The sequence below is a fragment of the Bombus pyrosoma genome, linkage group LG16 (assembly GCF_014825855.1).
Source record: "Bombus pyrosoma isolate SC7728 linkage group LG16, ASM1482585v1, whole genome shotgun sequence".
NCBI classification, from domain to species: domain Eukaryota; kingdom Metazoa; phylum Arthropoda; class Insecta; order Hymenoptera; family Apidae; genus Bombus; species Bombus pyrosoma.
In genome coordinates, this window is record NC_057785.1 from 7,945,563 (window position 1) to 7,964,618 (window position 19,056).

Consider the following 19,056-nt stretch of genomic DNA (forward strand, 5'->3'; position numbering starts at 1 on the left):
TCGCCGAGTTCAGTCGAGAGTCGGCCTCTCACCGCGTCGCATCCTTTCGATATCGACTTTTCTCGTGTCTTTCGTCGGTCGAGAGTCAGAATCTTCGTTGCGCGGGAAACGGAAGCTTGCCAACAGTTTGCCAACAGTTTGCCATCGGTATACCACGGTAGGCTGTCATGTGAATTACCACATCGACCGAACACTCGAGCGTTTTCCGGCTGACATTGGACCGCACGCAGTAGTAGTCATCGTCACGATGAGACCGAGAGACACGTGAGCCTGTGACATGATAGACGGACTAGAAAAATGTGAGTAGAACCGTTTTTCCGATAATATTTGCCGTAGAAGGGACGCTTAACCGCGCCGTACCGTTTTAAATACAAGCTCTGGACAAAATTAGTATCGAAAAATCATTGGATCGACGACGAAAATGTCCGGCCGAGGGAAACATTTTAACCGGTTTATAAGAACTTTGTGCCTAAATCGGAGGCTATGAAACTAGCGAAAGGAACAGATCTGTTTGCGAATTCGTGAAACGTAGCAGCGATCCCATTCTTTAATGTCCTCTTTAAGACAGTTACAACGATTAACACGATGACAGGCAACGGTGGCCGAAATACGTAATCTTTTTGTTTCAACGAGATCGATTTCAGCAGATTTCTATACAACGATCGAGATAAGATTTTCGTAAACTAGCAAATTGTTGACGATGCGAATGGCCTGGCTAATATCGTCGGAAAAGAAGTTGGCAAACACGATACGATACGATATTGCGCAAAAGTTAAACGTTTTGGTAAATGTATATCGCAATGCATCGCGGCTGCGAACGCAACATGTTGAAAATATAAGGAATTCGTGCGTCGAGTTAAGTCCACAAATTGATAAATAAAGGGAATTGAACTTGCAATTTCTTGCAAATTTCTTCGGAATATTCAGATTCGCTAGCAAGATAAAGCATTCCTGAATTGAATGGTGCTTGGAAAGAAGGTCGTAAGTAGACTGTGAATATAGTAGGATAATACGGATAATAGAAGGATAGTAGGATAATCGCAGGTATACTAAAATATTTGTTACACGAACGTAAAATCTACAATTCCGTATTCCGTCGCTAGGTACCTACACTAACAACTAACCAACACTAGGAGCCTCCAGATATTCGGTTATTCGATATTCATCGTTTCTTACCGGTTTTTATCTCACTTATACTATAAATTCTGTTAGTCACGACGAAACCGATCGTCGTATAGACACGTATAACTGGTGTAAATTTTATAACTGCGTTTCAATTCTGTTTAACGACGGAAGATGTAATAACGCTCGTTGTTAACTATAATTATAGTAAGCGTATAGGAGAGTCGAGAGCGTGAGTGTCAGGGCCGCAAGATCGCGAGCATCGAACAGTGGTAGCAGGTTTCCGCATCAGATTCGCGGTGAACGAAGGATTTAATGGATGGTTTAGAGGACGAAGTAACAGTACAGCTGGCGAAATACCGAGTGTATAAAGGTGAAAGCAACAGTCACGATGAATGCACGACGATCGGCTGATTAATGCTTTCCTCTACGATTTTTATACAATTCGAACAATTCGAACGAGCGTCTATTTTCGTAAGAGAAATTAGAAATTTTAATCTTCCTTAGATCCCACGTATCTCTGTAGAAAAATACATAACGCTCTGTATATGTCTTGAAAATATATGTCTTTTATTTCGAAGATACTAAAAAAATTAGAATTCCCAGTTTCGATCGGCTTAATTTATTTTGCAGGTTATTAGCGAAAATTAATAAACCCGTATTGCGTTTCCGTTTGTTCTTCATTTAGTTCGTTTAATGCTTTTCTATCTTCGTGTTATCTTCCATCGTTGTTTCGCAACTTTGACCGTTACATGCATATTGAGACGAAATTAAAGCGGATCGATCTTAGATTCTTAGCTTCCACGACCAAACTTCCAAAATCACCCGTTACTCGCCGATAACAAATTAAGCTAAATTACGCGGCATCACGTTACATGAAATTAGATTAGATTCAGATAATCGAACTGCAATTGTGCAAATATGCAGCTCCAGTATATGTGACGACAACGAATAAAACGAAGATGGAGAAAATTTCCCCTCGCATACATTAACCCTATTATATTATACGTTGCATCTTGTTATACATCTCAATCTGGTCCACGGTGCATCGAGCAACGTTAGAAAATCGCGAATCGCGTGTTCTTGCATCGATCTCGCCGCTAACTGACCTTGATAACTGTATCGTTCGATCGGATCCAACCAACACCAGATCGTTGGATAAAACAGCATCAAAATTATTCGTCTATTCGAATCACGTTCGCTGTTTCCATTCGTGACGATTCGAATTCGTGGCACGCTATCAAACGAGAGTTTAAATGGCGTTGGTAGCGTGGCGTCGTGGCTTCTGGCGTGGTTTCTGGCGTGGTTTCTGGCGTGGTTTTCGGCAACATTGGCCAACAGGATATTTCGAAGCGCGTAATAAACAACTTGCAACGGTATACTATATCAAGATGAATATTAATTCTCTATTCTAAATAGTTATTATCTAGATAACGCTAGAAGACGGTGTACGGAAGAGGACGATGGCGTACGTGTAACGTCATCTCTGCAGAGAAAAATATAAAAGTCTTGTCCGTACCATCTATCTGATACGAACGGAACATCGAGTTTTGTTTACAAATAAAAGGTGGCATATCGGAATTCAGCATCCTTTACTTTTCTTCTTCGCGAATTTCGACTTATATAGTTCTAAAGTATATAAGTTTTCTCTCTCCTGCAAGTTTTCTACGAGCCATTCTCTTTAATTCCTCGTTATATCCTTTTATCGTATCCTTTGAAATCGCGTAGAACGTACGAGGTCGGTATTACATACAGCGAAACGACGTCTCAGGTTATCAGCTAGTCGTTATTATCTCCCTTTTTTTTCATCAGCTTCGATTAGAGTCATAATTCGTTCGTTTGACGTTCGAAACTACTTACGTATCTCACTTACGTACTCTCGCTCGCTCATAGCCATTCTTTCGCGTACCATTCGCTCCCACCTAACGCTCTTCGTTATCATCGATTTCTAATTGCAAGCGTCGTTAACGCGTGTCGAAAGAAAAGCCGTGTAAAAGCGAATAAGCGATAAACAAGCGATGAATAAAAGCGAGGTAAGAGAGAATCGTGTAAAAAGAGATATACACCGATACGATTCTTTAATGGCAAATAATTAATTTTTACTGTTTCTACGTGATATTCCATCGGTTCCCCTCTTCCCCTCTGTCCACGTAATCTGCCGTTCTTTTCCTTTCTTTTGCTCACAATCGACCGACTCTTTCCCCACTACCGCATCTGGCTATCATCGATCTTTTCCTCTGTACTCCTTGCTCGGATACTTTGCTCGCATCGTGGAATACGTAATTTGTCTTTCAATTCTTTTAAACTATCAAAGCGTATCTTTCTGCTGACATGTCGGTTAAATATAATTGGACGAGCGATGTTGAAGGTTAACGCGTATCGAAACGTAAATTGTTGCTTACGTATTCTCGGACAAATTACACCTATATATTTACGCTATAATACATTTTCGAAATACAATTTTCCACTATATTCGAATGCGGCTGGCGTGCTGGTCGTGGCAAAGGCAAAGTGTTTTCTTTCGTACAAGACTTTTCCGGACGTTTCCAAAACTTAAATCGATTCTCCCTTTGTACCTGTTTTCGTCCCAGATCATCACGTCGCCGCTATCCATTCGCCCTTGTTTCTTCGTCATTCCTTCTTTTCGTAAGTCACGATAATAGAACGAAAATGCACCCACGTTCTTTTTAGACCATGTCAATTAAGTTTCTTTTCGTCGATAAATGAAGCACGTTTCTATTCCTCCTTCCAGTGGACGCGTTCTCTCGCGAATATTAATCCTTTATGTTGCTTCGTTAGCGCAGATTTTCGCTTAGATATATATATATAATAAATCTCTATTTTATTCGTATTTTATCTAGACACATACGTACAAACGATTAGATTACTTTTAATTAGCCGTTTTGTTACGAAACAGCATACCAAATACGCTACAATACAAATATCGAAGGCGACGCTAAATGCCGTAAAACATCTCTGGTATAGTAAAAAATGTAAACTCGTTTACATTTATGTCGTTCGAATGTAAATAAAGCTACATTTAATTACATTGGTAATATAACGTAATACAAAGTGAACTCGAGCTATAATTACCAAAATTATATTATTAGAAATGAAAATAGATTATACGATAGCAGTAGCTTTCGCTTTTCGCCACATTTTCGAGAAGGTTGCGATACGTTTAATACGTTGTTTGGTAAGTAGATGGATAATGTAACCGTTGTTGCGTATCACGAGAATCAGATTTTGTTAGCAAATTGTAAGCTCACTGCCCCCGCCCCCACGTTTCGTCACCCTTTTACATCGCTCCGAATTCTATAAAAAGCTGCCTCTTTGTTTTCGAGACGTCAGCCAGAAGAAGAAAGCAATAACGTTTTTTAGCAATAACGCGACGTACGAGACGTATGTTGACTTCAGCGATCAGCGTTATACCGTATCAAGAGGTCACAACGTATTTTATCAGGATTTGCGAAATGTTGGAAAGCTTGGAAAATCAAAGATCCGTTTATGTCAATATCGAACGTCAAATGCCAATGAGTAAGCGTAATACCGTTTTTCGCGACGATACAAAGCTGCAGAAAAAAGTTAGGAAAATTTGGCATTTATATACGCAAATTTCTTACTTTTTAACATTTACACACGTGAATTTTCTAACATTACAACCAATTCTCTTTACAGGTATTACCGATGTAGGTTATTTCATAACCTATTTTCTAACATTCGTGTATACCATTTTGGTTAGATAGTTTAGCACTTAGGCGTGTACCCTGCTTTTTAATATTCGAACGTCGATATATATAAACTGCCTAGAATTGAACGAAATGTAAATCGTCAGGAATCGAACGTTCAACTGTATATCTGTATATCTATTTTACAAACGTAAGAAAATCACATGGAAGCTGGTGGAAGGGTCGCGACATCTAGAAAAACCGAAGCTATCGCAGAAATAAATCAGCACAAATTTTCCAATGCTAGCGAGGAAAGAGCAGCAGGCCTCTCTAAAGCCAGGCTTACGGGTTACACTAGCGAGTGTTTCGTACTTTCTCCAGAGACATGCCTACGTCCACGTAGGCGTGTGTATCAAAGGATTCTAGATTCTAGACTCTTCGTCTGGCCACTTTAAATCGTCGACAAATAATATACGTATTTATTTTAGGCGATTGAAGCGCAACACGCCGAAACATTTCGCGAGTTTACAGGAAATTACAGGCCGTCTTTCCGACGATCGTTCTTTGTTTTATTTTATCGTTCAAATGTTTTTCTGCGTTTTTTGAAAATTTCAAACACTTTGCTTCTTTGCGCGCCTGTATCTCCATGGATCGTGAAAGATCCGAAAGGGATATAGCGTTCATCTTGCTTCGTTGTGCCCTGACCCGTACGATGATGGACGACGTAATTACAATGTTCGATTATCGTAAGGACAATTCGGTAGATAAAAGGGATGATGGAACCTGAAGTATGATTTGGAACGAGGAAAACGCGATATCAGTTTTGTTGGTAATTTTCTGACGATCTACGTTCGGCTTAAAACTAGAAAGATTAATTACGCGATAAAACAAAAGATCAAAAAGCGAGGAGCGAGTCTCGTCTTCAACGATAATTAACCGTTAAGGTACAGAAATTCTCAGAATAACATTCTTATCGAGGCGGAAGAGTTTGGTAAAAAAACGTTGCGAAATTATTAAGTTAATTGGCGTGTAATTAAAAAACTGCTAACCGTTATTCAAGTTTATTTACTCTTGGAACGTAATATAGATAGATTGCTTTCGACGTTGAAATCTTTTCTATAAATATACGATCGATATTTTTACAATGCTCGATGATAATAATTAATAGAGGATAATAATAAGGAAGCAAACATTTGCCTATAAAGTATACGACGATTTCAACGTTAAAATACAATATTCGAAAATCGGTTGCCGAGCACGAGAGAATGATACTTTCAGAAAAAAACTCAAAACGAAAGTAACGAGCGGACAAAGTTAAAAAGAAACGTTTACGATCTCCGTGGAACTAGGAAACGAGCTGAGAGTGACTGGTGGAATCGAAATCGAACGAGCAGATTTCTTCGTGATTGCGTGAATTGCATCTGTTTTGCGTCCTTTAGCGTTGTTGCTGACGAACAGCAACGATCGCCGAATTACGTTCTGTGTTTTCCGCGGCCGGAGCGCAAGTTAACGGCTCTAACCATCGAGTAATTTTCGCCAGGAAGAGGCTAGTTTTCGATTTTACACGTCCGAAACGACTACCTGCTTTACTCTTTTTACAATCCTTACGTTTCTTTCACAACGTCCAACGAATATATCTCTGCGAGTCAGTTTCCTGATTTCTCTGCTTCGTTTTCGGTCTTTAGCTTTGCCAGCTCTGCTTTGAAGGTATCTCGGTATCTCGGTATCTCGAAACAAGCGTTTTCAAATACTTTTAAAACAAATGCATTCAAAATATTTAATCTCCTAATGGATTTCAATAGCGAACGTTGTTGTTGAATAACAGTTTAGTTTTATACTCGATTAACCGACATTTCAACTTTCCTAAAATCCTACGATGGAACAAGGATAAAAGTGATTCGTTTAATTGGAACGAAGCGACAGAATACGACGATGTTTAAACATGTCGTCCGTGATTCCGTGGCGTCATTCCTGTACGTGTAACTGTCGATCTGACATAGTTTTCGAGATATTGACAAAATGCTATCGGTACCGCTACAGTGAATTCTGACTGTGCGTCCGTGACGGCGCGCGATTTCGTATCGATCACCGGCTTGAGGCGGACGTATAACGTAACTCTTATCTTTTCTGTTCTTTACAGCACGATATATAAACGAACATTGAGTAGAACTTGCGAGATGCTTACGAGGTAACCGGCTATACGAGGCTGTAAAAAATACGTCTATATTTCGTTGTAATAATAACAACGACAACGACAACGACAACGACAACGACAACGACAACGACAACAGTAATAATAATAATAACAATAATAAGCGTTACAATTCAATTAGAAGCGCACATCGTCTGTGTATCGGGTTTGACTCAGGTTTTTTCAATTCGGCAACGAAATTGCGCGAAATCTAAAATCCTTCTATCTCGTAAAATAATACCAATTATTCGTTTTCTAGAAAGAAAAGATAGACGAAAAGATAAACAGTTAATAGGAAATTTCGACAAGGTTTAGGTAATACGCAAACGTTTATCAGCGTTCGTAAATTACAAAAACGTATAACAAAATCATAGAATAACGTATCGTTCGTAGAGCTTAAAGACTTCGACAAAGACTTCGATACTTACTGGAAGTTAAGGCTCGAAGCATCTCGGATAATACGAGACTCCACTGTGCCTGGGAGACTATGGCCGCGACCGACGCTTACACGCAAAGCAGAAATCGGAGAGGCCGTAACGGTTGCACGGCTTCGCCTTAATTTCTTTTCTTTCAAAATGAAGGATATGTCGATGGATTTGAAAGGAGCAGTGACCTACCTGTTCCAGGCTTTCGTTCGATCACATCGAGTTAAGTGGCATTCCTATCTCGACGAAGAAAATGAGAGACGCGATTTATTAATGGGCAATTACGCAGCGAGTAGCTTGCATTTTCAGATGATTTCCGATAGATATCTCGTATAGATGGTGCTTTAACGCGAGATTAGAATGGAATGGAACTTTTTCCTGCCTTCGAGCTGTTTGAAAATCTTCTTGCCGAGATACGCGTTGTTTATCGGAGGAAGCATTCGATATACGGCTACTTGTGACGCAAAACGCAACGCAAAACGCAACGCAAAACGCGCAACGGCTCGTGCAAGTACGATCGGAACTCGAACAACTACGTGCTATCGTGTCACGATGGTCGATCGACTTGCTATTTTCGTCAAAATGACGAATGCGATACGCGAGGCAAAGAAACGTATGGGAAGAAGGTGCGCAAAATAAATCGAAAGAAAGGATTCAGGAAGTACGTTACGCGAAGGTTTCACCCGCATCCGTATGGATCGCTGCGCTCTACCATCACGCGATTCAGTTGGATCATTTTCTCGAAACGTTATCCGAGGAATCATCTTGCCGGAGATCGTCTTTTTCTAAAAGAATCGAACCGTTCGCCTCTTTACGACGCGTTTGTTCTCTGACGCGTTGCGTGCTGTTTGCAAATTAATTTTACGTAAACTCGATAGATATCTATAAAAATGTACTATAGCTACTAGATATAAATTATTTAGTATCGTTGAGAGGGATTTTACTTTCAGTCGGAATTTTGCTATCGAGAATACGCCTCTTCGGAATAAACCATCTGTGAAATCTCTCTCAATTTATTTCCTCGTGTTCTTTCCTAATTCCCCTCCGTAGGATTTCAGTTTTCAGAATAGTCAAAAATGACGAATAATCGGCCGACCAAACGAACAAAGTTCAAGAAATATGGACAAGCGCTTTTCGACGCTTCGTAAAATATTCTCACGATCGAATCGAGTCGTAAACGAAAAAGAAAGTGGAAACTCGTTGCACGACCGCTGGATTTCAATCGTAACTCATAGATGCATCTTGCTCGAGCGAGATTTCTCATAGCGCCAAAAAATTGACCGGTTACTTTTTCAATTTCCCATTTAAACGTCCTCGCCTTGTCGAACCGAACGATAAACGAAAAGGAAAGTGGAAACTCGTTCCATGACCGCTAAATTTCAATCGTAACTCGCAAGTTCATCGTGTTCTAGCGGCTAGAGATCGTCGCATCTACGCCGTATCTCGATGATCCCTTGAACTAGAAAGTAATCACGATCCTGGAGAAGGAGAGAGAGAGAGAGAGAGAGAGAGAGAGAGAGAGAGAGAGAAAAGCCAGCGTAACAACGTAGTATTCGTTATTCTGCGACGGAAATGTCAATGATGAGACACGTGCCTGTCGTGTTTTATCGAGTTTTTCTTCGATATTAAAATTTTAATCGTTCGACGAGTCGGAATGCCTCTCGTATTACGTACAAATTTTGGCAAAATAACCAAATCTTTCCGACATAAATTATTCGAATATTTCAAAAATGAAAAAAAAAAAAATCAACGAAATTTGTATCCCAATGCAAATTATTCAAGCAACTTTCGTGAACGAATACAAACTAAACTCGTGCTATCGCTAATCGCATTTCACTTTGCCACATAAATTAAACTATCGACGCGAGACTCTTGCCGACAACTTTCAGAAATCTACAAAGCATTCTACGCAAAACACGAAAATTCTCCTTTTGCCGACCGAACGTTCTAACTGCGGCCAATTTCGATCCTATAAAAATCGATGAAAATCTCCATCCGCGGTGCAACCAATCTATTGCGTATTGTAATCGATTTTGTGCACAATTTTTAATTGCTTCGAGGAACTCGCTAATTTCGATTAATAGAGGCGTTTAATCAGAGACTCGCCACTTTCACTTTTCTTACAACGAACCTGTTTGCCATCGAAGCCATACGTTACGAAACAAACGAAAAAATCCGCATGTTTTCTTTATCTCCTTCGGTCTATCGTCGTTCGAGCTTTTGGATTTAGGTCGGTATCGGGTTTCAATGGCAATGATTAGTCATCCGGCATAAACGTTATCGACCAACTTACGTAATAACGTCCCAGAAACCCGGAGAATTAAAGTAAATGCAGTTTGATTTGCCGAAGAGATCTCGACAAGGTGTCTTGGCCAAGGTTTACGCAAGGTGCCACGGTACAAAGTGCAGAAAAAATAATTACATTACGACTAGTAGCGTAAACAGTGTTTCTATCGATTGAAATAACAAAGTTCGTTTAATATTTTCTAATTTGACTTTTATTTCTTTCGACCATCGCGTTTGTGCGTCGCTTCCTTTCGATATTCTTTAGAAGAGTAATTCCAAGTTACCAGACGTCGACATCTTGCTAGGTAAATGTCGAAAGGTGAAGTTGAAGGTGCGAGGATGTAAAACATTCTTTCTTTTTCTTCTTCTTCTTCTTCTTCTTCTTCTTCGAGGATTTAAGCCCTTAACGTAAATTCTGAAAATCAGCTACTCGCGTGCAAGCTACGTACGTGACAAAATCCACTTTCTCTTTCTCTTTCTCTTTCTCTTCGGTGTTGCGATATGGTTGCGGGTTTTGTTGTTTCAGGAAGCCAGTTCCACTGCGCTATTACGAAACACCATCTTACTTTACGCGTTTTCAAATTCTTCTTCGAATCTTGCAACTGGGCTACGGATTTGTAAAAATTCGTGATGCAATATCGAAGTTTTCAAAGGGAACTCGGTTCGCACCTGTCACTCTCGTCACCGTGCGTTCTTACTCGTTCGTGAAAAATTAAATATTACGCGTAAAACGTATTTTATCTGGGAGTATGTGAAAGAGCATGCGAAACGCCATTGCATAGATAGGGTTACACAGTCGATGGTAGCGAGCGCATGGTTTTGTTGTGCGCCAACCAACGGCCACCGTTACGTCCGATATGTAGGTCAGTGTAAAGGCCGTATGTTGGAAAGCTATCGATCCAGCTGTGGTAAACGATGCACGCTATTGTAAACATACCTGCGACAGAAACTCATTTTGCTACGCGTTTACGCGCGAAACGTGCTACGGAAATAGATCGATCGTATAATATAAAGCATTTCGTTCGAGGCCTTACGTGTTTCCCTTAAAGAAAAATCTAAAGTATCCAAAGCGATGGAAGGATATTGATTAATGTCAGAAAATGCAAGATACGTGGTGGAACGCGATGCAAGGTAGTAAAAACGAATGCAGAGTGAAATACAAATTTTTGAAAGTTGCACGAATCCAGCTGATTTATCGAGAAACACGTATTCTGGCCAAATATGTCTTATTGTGGTTTATCGTTGAAACACATTTGCCGCGGTGAAACGCTCCATAAAATCGAATTCGCCCACCTGCTAATGTTTTCTTGCCTTTCCTTCGTTCCCAACAGCTCGAACATTGCCGTTCTCGTGGTTTGCGGCGAACGTTATTATACTTATTGTAATAAACGCATTTACGACCGCTCGAGAGTAATTTCGTTACGCAAGTTGATTTGTAATACGTGTTACAAATTTTATTCTCAAGCGTAATTAATATTTTATCGACTATTTACTTTCTACTTATTTTTTACCGCGGTTGCTACTTTTACTGTGTTTCGTTGTATCATTCGTCTACTAAATTTTCCTAAAGAATTTTCCCAGGGAATTTTAGTACACGATATATATGTTTCGTTATATCATATATATATATATATATATATATATAGATAGATAGAACCAGCCGATCGATTGCAATATATCGTAACCGTACGAGAGACGCACCTTGCCTCGACGAAATGACCAATTATTGCTGAGGAATCGGCATCTGTACGTAGCTTCGTCGGAAAAACAATGACAATCACCTTGACATTTACCGGATAACCAACACGGTCGATTAATGTCGTGGAAGGCGGACAAATCGAGTTGTATAATACAAATGCGGATGAGTCATGGACGCATGTCCATGCTTGAGGGATTCGAACAGTGTATCTACATACGGAAACGAGTAACGAACGTTTTACGAACGTAGCGGATGTACCGAAAATCGTGATTCTCCGTGCGAACGTGCGAAAGTAAGTGGAAAGCGTAGAGCGACGCGTTGAGACAGAGTGGACGCGAGGCTTCGTAGGTACGTTTCGAAGCAGGCGACGACACGTGGATCTCGGATCCGAGATCGATCGCGGATCGCAAAGAGTCCTTACTCATCCAAAAATCATTCACCGTTACGCGAGAAATCGCTCTCTTGCAACTTGCACCGTTGCGCGATTAATCGCGCTACACCCTGTATATCCTGTAGAGCTGTAAATACTTTTGTTCCTTATCGTTGCAAGGTCATCGAATTCGACGAGATTACAGCGACTCGTGTCCAATATAATCGCTGAGTAAGCGGACGTGAAATCGTCGGGAAAGTTGAGCTTAGATCTCGTCTGTCCGCTTCCCGCCTCTAGCGATGGGATAAACGTTGTATCTGCAAATATGAAATGTATTTGGAAATACGAATCGTGTCTAATATCCAACATTCGCTTCATAGAATTCCGTCGAGTCGTCGGTACTCCTGTATCTGGCAGTTTCCAACTAAGTCTAAATCGATCCGAGCGAATCGAAGTAGAACGTTCGCGGCAGATCGAGTCTTGTTTCTTGCGCTTTTATACGCTTGTATAATATATTTAATAACAGAATAGAATGTTGTTGCGAGCAACGACCGTCCGAGACTCGTTCCACTTGCGGCCGGTACTCGAGGCCATCGCTGGCTAATCCCTCTCACCACCTTCTTCCTAGGCTGGATCGTTCCAATTAAAACCATGAAACGTGACAAACTATCATTAGTGTGTCAACTCGGTGCACGTGAACTTGAGAGACGAAGAAACGGTTTATCGCATGTTGTTGTTTCACCTCTGGATGGCCAAGTTCTTTTCAAAAGTTCGGACTATCCTTGCGCAAACAAGCATAGGGCTTCGCGAAACGCCTCTTTGCCAGAAATATCGCAATTTCGCTGTCGTAGGATTTTCGCTGCCGATGCTGCCATCGTAAATCATCTTTTTGCAAACTCTGAATTATTTTTACTATCGTCGTTGATCGTATCTCCTTACCTTACGAGAAGCGATCAAAATCTATGCCTGTTCGGTCGTCTTCGATGGAATTGATTTGTATAAATTTGTATAAAAGAAGAAGAAGAAAAAAAAAAAGACAGGCAACGAAATAAAAGGAGTATTCGAAGGAGAAGAGAAACGCGCGTGGAACCGCCGAATCATCCTCGTGATCCAACGTATCGTACCGCTGCTAGAGGAATGTTTTCGATTTTTATTTACGACAAAGGTAATCGAGCCTTTCTCTCTATCTATCTGTCTATCTATCTATCTCTCTTTCCTCTCGTCTCTCCTGTTCTCGTATTCGTTACGCGCGATTATGTAACACGCGTGGCCTGAAATTCGCAGACCAAGGAATAAATTTCACCGCCGTGCACCTCGACTCTGACGTCGTAACGATTTTTCCATCTTTGCGTAAAACGAGACTGCGATGACTCGCGTATCGCAAATACGTTTCGAAGGTAATGGCGTAATAAATACGTGGCAATTGCTTTAATCCTTTACCGTTTCAAACGAGAGAGATATCTCGCGACGATCGCAAAGTCCTTGTCCTGATCACGTATTTCTATACGCCGCTCGATGCAATTTTCAATTCAATCCACGAAAAGGTATGCAGGTCTTACTTGTTTCGGCCGCAAAGCTGATAAAAGCAGTCGGTATCTTTATAATAATTATCGGTATCTTTCAACGGTCTGGCTCGTATTTTTCAACGATCGATACGAAACTTTAATTGGAATTATTAAAATTGATGGAGCCCAGTTCGTAAATGAAACCGGTGGAAGTGAATCGTTGTAAAATAAATCGAGGGAAGCGAGAAACGCGTTATTCTAAGCTGCGCAGGCCGTGAAACGTTAAACGTGGAATAGAGCGATCGATCGGAGTTGGGCTTAATCGCAGCCGTTTGTTTACCTCGATCGAAGGGAAACGAGGAATCCATTGTGCGTGCGGTGGCCACTTTCACTGCTTTTCAAACTAGTAAATACCGATTCACTGTACGGTGCAGGATACCGCGCGAAATTACACCATCGAAGAATTTCAATTACCTCTTAATATTAATTGCGCATCCTCGTGGAAACATTTGAAGCGATTTGTGATTTGCGCGACGAGAGCTTGCGCGTAAAAGTGACGGAACAGGTAAATTACTTTCACTTACGCGGCCACGCACGCTCGCTCGCAAAGTAACGAAAACGATCGTTACTTTGTATCTAACGATAAACCGAACAAGCATCAAACAATACCGATCGAAATTTATAGAGTCGATAAGAGTCGATAAGTGAAACCGCGATAGAATTACGGTTCTTATTTCCCACTTGACCGTATAATTCGATTTACATCGTATTCTATATGAATTATTTACGGACACGTACAAGTTCGAAAAGCGTCTCTACAAGGAAAAGAAGGCTGCAGTAATCGTCCTTTAAGCATAAAGAAAGCTTTACTTCCGCCACCACGCGCCCCGTTACACTTGCTGTGTAATTAGTTACGGCAACGATACAATTTAATCGATGCGAACTTGTTCGCATTGAACGTCGGATAGAGTATCGCTCGGATGCAGCCCGAGTTGTCGAAAAAGAAAAAACGAAAAGGGAAAAAGGAAAAAAGGCCGTGCCACTTTCGCAAAACTTTTCCTGCTCGGGGAACCTGGATTACTCGAGAGGTCGATTGTTCGGCGCTCGTTTACCAGCTACGCCGAAACCTTGTCCGCGTTTCTTCAACGAAGAAAAATGCGTATCCTCGATACGACCCATTCGGACGGCTCATACGACTTTACTCGGCTGCAAGCCTGTAATTCCACCGAGGAGCAACTTTTTTTACGATCTGCACATGGTATTGTTATTATCGCCGGTGATTCAACGGCGACTTTCGGGATTAAAAAGCGATCAGATAGGAGATTACAGAGATTTCCTTCGTTGTAATTATAAAATCCCTCGCGCTACGAGGAAATTACCATGTTGCCTTGCGACAGTAACGAGAGAATTATCGTTTCCATGGATAGAGCCATCGTGTAATCGCAACAGATCCGTCACAATAGGTGAATTACTATTCGGATAAGTGACAATTATATACGAGTATGTAACAACGACTTGGGTTGGGAAATAAGGTTGCAGGGTCGGTTGCGGACGAAGGGTTAAATCTGTCAACGTTTCAAAGTGGCACGAAGAAAGTTTCATTGTACGTATACACGGTGGCTGACGGAAATATCGAAACACGCGTCACAAAATGTTTGTAGCAAATGTTTGTCGCGCGTGTTGTACGAAACTTACCGAAATTCTGTTAGCCTCGAATGCTATTACACGAAACGATCGGTTGGACGCAATAAAATGGCATTAGCTGCCCTACGTCGCGTCTGCTTTCGTCGCGTGTGCCGACTTGGACGACTTTCTTACGGCGACGCGACGCGATGCGTCGCGTTCCTTCGTCCTCGACAGAAACGAGAAAGAGAAAAGCCCGGTTGAAGGAAGCAAACGGACGAAAAAAACGGCACCTCGTCGATTCGGAGGAGAAGAGAGAGGCGTGTGCAGGAAGTGGTACAGCATTGCCGGAGGGAAGGACGTCGAATCTAGGTCACAACCGTGTTCCTCTCTTCGTGTTTGCGCAGATATGTAGGCATCCAGTGGTTCTCGTTCGTGCCATTCACGCACTTTCCCGTAAATATTTGTGTAAATATCGTTGACTCGTTTCCTTCTTGTACGTTCGATGTAAACAGTTCTGTGTATCGACACGGATACTTTTGCTCGCTCCGTATTTTCTTCGAGGATTTAGTCGAACCAAACTTAGTAGGGGCGGATGGTCGCGTTGATTCCGTGGCATTGCTTTTAAGAATTTGGATTTATATCGTTGAAAAGAAATGGAATTTTAGCGACACGACGAACAAACCTTCCTCGCTGACATTCGATGAAAATCCTTCGAACTGCGAACACGTATCGTCTTAGTATTTCCGTTCGCGATCGACATATTATACGTTATATATTATAAAATGTAAAATAATAAAATGTTGGTTATTGGCTAACTCGTATCGGATCGATGATAACTTGTATCGGAATTTGTATCAGAGAAGGAAGAAAAGTCGCGAAAGGGGTTGAGCGGCGGCGTTAAAATTCCATCGACCGTCACAGAACGAATCCGCGAGAAGCCGTAAGTAGGAGCCGTTAGAACGGTTTTCACCGAGATTTTCATCGACCTAATTTTTCCTCGGAAATCAGGCCGCGCAAAGAGAACTTGCACGATCTCTAAACGACGCTCCAAGTTCGTTAAAAGTCGTTTGCTTTCTGCAGTAACATCCGGCCGAGCATACGGCAGGGAACGTAATTAGAAAGCTTCTCGAAGAGGAGTTATGGCATCGTTCGCGCTATCTATCAACCGGTAGAAGCGTATTTTATACATTTCTACCTGTCGACTGCGCCTTCTGTTTCATATACGCGGCCTGGTCGAATTTCAGACGATTAGCAAGAGTCGAAGAGTCGAGTACAGTGTACACAAAAATGTGTTTCGCGTGACGAAGACGAAGATTAATAAACGTGCTTTCTTCGTAACGCATGTAATGCAGGATTATGCCGAACCTCCACAAATTCGATATCCCAGTTCGTTTAATCGGTCTCGTATTATCCGTGGTGCTTCGAACTTGAATGGCAAAGTGTAAATATAGCGAGATATCGTCAACGCAGGTTGATCGAACTTTCGATCGATCGATCTAACGGTCAATTTATATCGTCGAATAGTTTATTTGCGCGATTTATTAACAGCCGTGGACCCTTCCGTATTGTTCACGTCATCAGCTCCCGACGTGAGTTTCAAGTGCTCCGATTACGTCCTCTGTACAATCTCCTATGACACGATATAATTTAATGTCCAACAGGTAAACCAACTAATAATACGATATAATAATACCTATCTAGCTTTAGTTAGATTCGCTAGATTGGCTAGATTGGCTAGATTGGTCGAAACTTTGGTAAAGTAATCGAACGAATCGAGATAATGACAGATTTCGAGATAACTCTGGTCTTTAATGAACGTTTCAATTTTTCTGACGATCGATCGCCTCGATTCGTTTCGACAGTCTCAAAACCATGATAGTTGGTAGTTGCGCATCACTGGGAACGCTGGCGCCGCGGTTACACTCTCGCTTTCGAAATAATAATTATTTAATACTCCAAGTCGTGGTGAAATGCGAGCGACCGGTTTTTGGTCGCCAGCCTGTTTGGTCCATCCGGCACCCGAAACCCAACCACCATATCTCGATCCATGGGACAGTCTTTCCATAACAAGCAACGGTATCGAAAGCATTTTCGAAAGGGCGATCCCCTTCGTCATCGAAAATTAAACTGGATTTTACGTAACGGGACCGGATAAACATTCTGTTTGCGCTGTTGTTACATCTAGCGATTTTTGCGGGCCTCCGCGCGATCACCATGACGGCATCGTCACCAAAATTATGCAACATCGTGCCCGCTCTTGCTTGCTTACTCTGTAATCTTTTATGCAATTTTATGTTTTCCCGAAGAGCCTGCGTTCGTTTATATCGATCGTACTGGTTGCAATGATCTGTACGTCGCAGATAAGATTTACATATATCCACCAACACATACTGCCTAAGGACGGAGAAAATACAATAATAATAATAATAATAATAATAACAACAAGAGAATCAAGGAGTAGCAATCTACGCAGTAATTCGTTTCGACTACCAAGAATTATGGACGAGTACTTGGCACTCTTGCGTTTATCGTAAACGCATAAAAGTTGATAGTCCAATTGTTATATCGTATCACGACCTCGGACACGTTTTCGAGCAATTTCCGCGCTTGAGCAATTGACAACGTGGCGTTTAGTTTCTACGATCGGAATTTTAATCTTTTAGTTTAGTTTTCCGAGGGAAAAGAGTTCAAATTAATCATGATTTCTCATTTCGACGCGAGAATTACCATTTAGCAAAGAATACGTATTTAATCAGCGAGTTATTCTCCGTTTAACGCAGGTGACGAGTACTTGATTTTTACAGGTCGTCTTCTTGCGCTTCCAAGATCTCGAGTTTCGCAATGTTTTATCAATTTCTCTGTCCATTTTTCTAAATTCTCAAATTATCTAACCGACTCACTATAGCGAGCCGCTATAGTTTTCGGCGCGGCGCGAAATCGACACCACTTGGTGGTTGCTGGATAATTCGATATAGAGTGGATCGTGGATTCCACGAGAACCTTATTCGTCCTGATGCAAGTTACATTTTATGCAAGGCTACAGTTACATTTTATCCGGAGCTTCCTATTGTTCTGTCATATTTCACAACTACGCGGTACCTTGCGACTATCGTGGATGGATCGAGCGAAGCGTCTGATCGTATCTCGCCAATTCTACTTACGCTCAGCGAACGCTTCTACTTACGCGTTCGTTCATTCGGCTCGTTCTTTTCCGGCAAACGAGATTTCTTTGCGCAGGTGCGCTAGTTAAACGAAAATAAAGGTAAAATCGATCGAGAAACGAAAGCGGTGTCGATGGATGAATCAATTGATTTCGAGAAAATACGACATACGACGATAATACATATAAACAGAGAATCTAAGATACAAATAAAAGTGGGAAATACAAAGTATAACGAGATATCTAATAACTGAAACTGTTATAGTCGTCTGCAACGTAATAATTCCAGTTGAAAGTCGATCGAACGTTGATCCAATCTATATCTATGTCCAAGTCTAAAAATCCCAATTTAATCTTGGCGAACGGTCTCTAGCATTTTTAAGGCACGTTTGAACTTCAAGCCGAGTTTTCTCAATGTAAAGGTTGTCTCTCGGTTGCCGATTCTTTTCATTAGTCGGGCGTTAATTAATTAATCTATAATGATACGAGGTCTAAATCTGCTGCAGGATGAGGAGGAAGAAACAAGGAGTCACCGAGGGCGGAGAAGCGTCGATTCTGCTACTCGTCGCATTGACTCCTGTTATCTGTTCCGCTGGAATCCTGGACCCTTGGCAGTGGGCACGTAGCGATCGAATCGACGTCAACATTCCTTGGTTGCCGTGTAATTACATTTTGTCAAACCCGATGTACAAGATGGTTCGCTTTGTATATTTGATTGATTATTATCGTGATTTTATTTTATTTTATTTTATTAGTCGAGAACGAGACACGATGCTACGACGAGCTAGGCTGCCTGAACATAACCAGAAGCTGGTATCACCTTATCCATAGACCGCTTAATGTCTTCCCTTTACCACGAGAAGTCATCAATACGAAATTTATTCTATACACGAACGATAATAACGTCGAAGTGAGTACATATTTACGATTAGAATTCTTTCACTAGATTTTCCCATTCCTTTTCTACCGATTTTTGTTTAATGGAATATTTTTTTCCATCTTTT

General features: G+C 41.3%; 1 protein-coding gene across 1 annotated transcript in view; it reads left to right on the top strand.

The window, feature by feature from the left end:
* LOC122576580 (pancreatic lipase-related protein 2-like) overlaps positions 1-19,056 on the top strand; it is a 23,611-nt gene continuing 4,555 nt past the window's right edge. Inside the window, exons 1-3 of the mRNA XM_043747085.1 lie at positions 1-299; positions 18,559-18,713; positions 18,808-18,962. Of these exons, the coding sequence (XP_043603020.1) occupies positions 298-299; positions 18,559-18,713; positions 18,808-18,962 (312 nt within the window). The 5' untranslated portion in view covers positions 1-297. The remainder of the gene's footprint in view (positions 300-18,558; positions 18,714-18,807; positions 18,963-19,056) is intronic.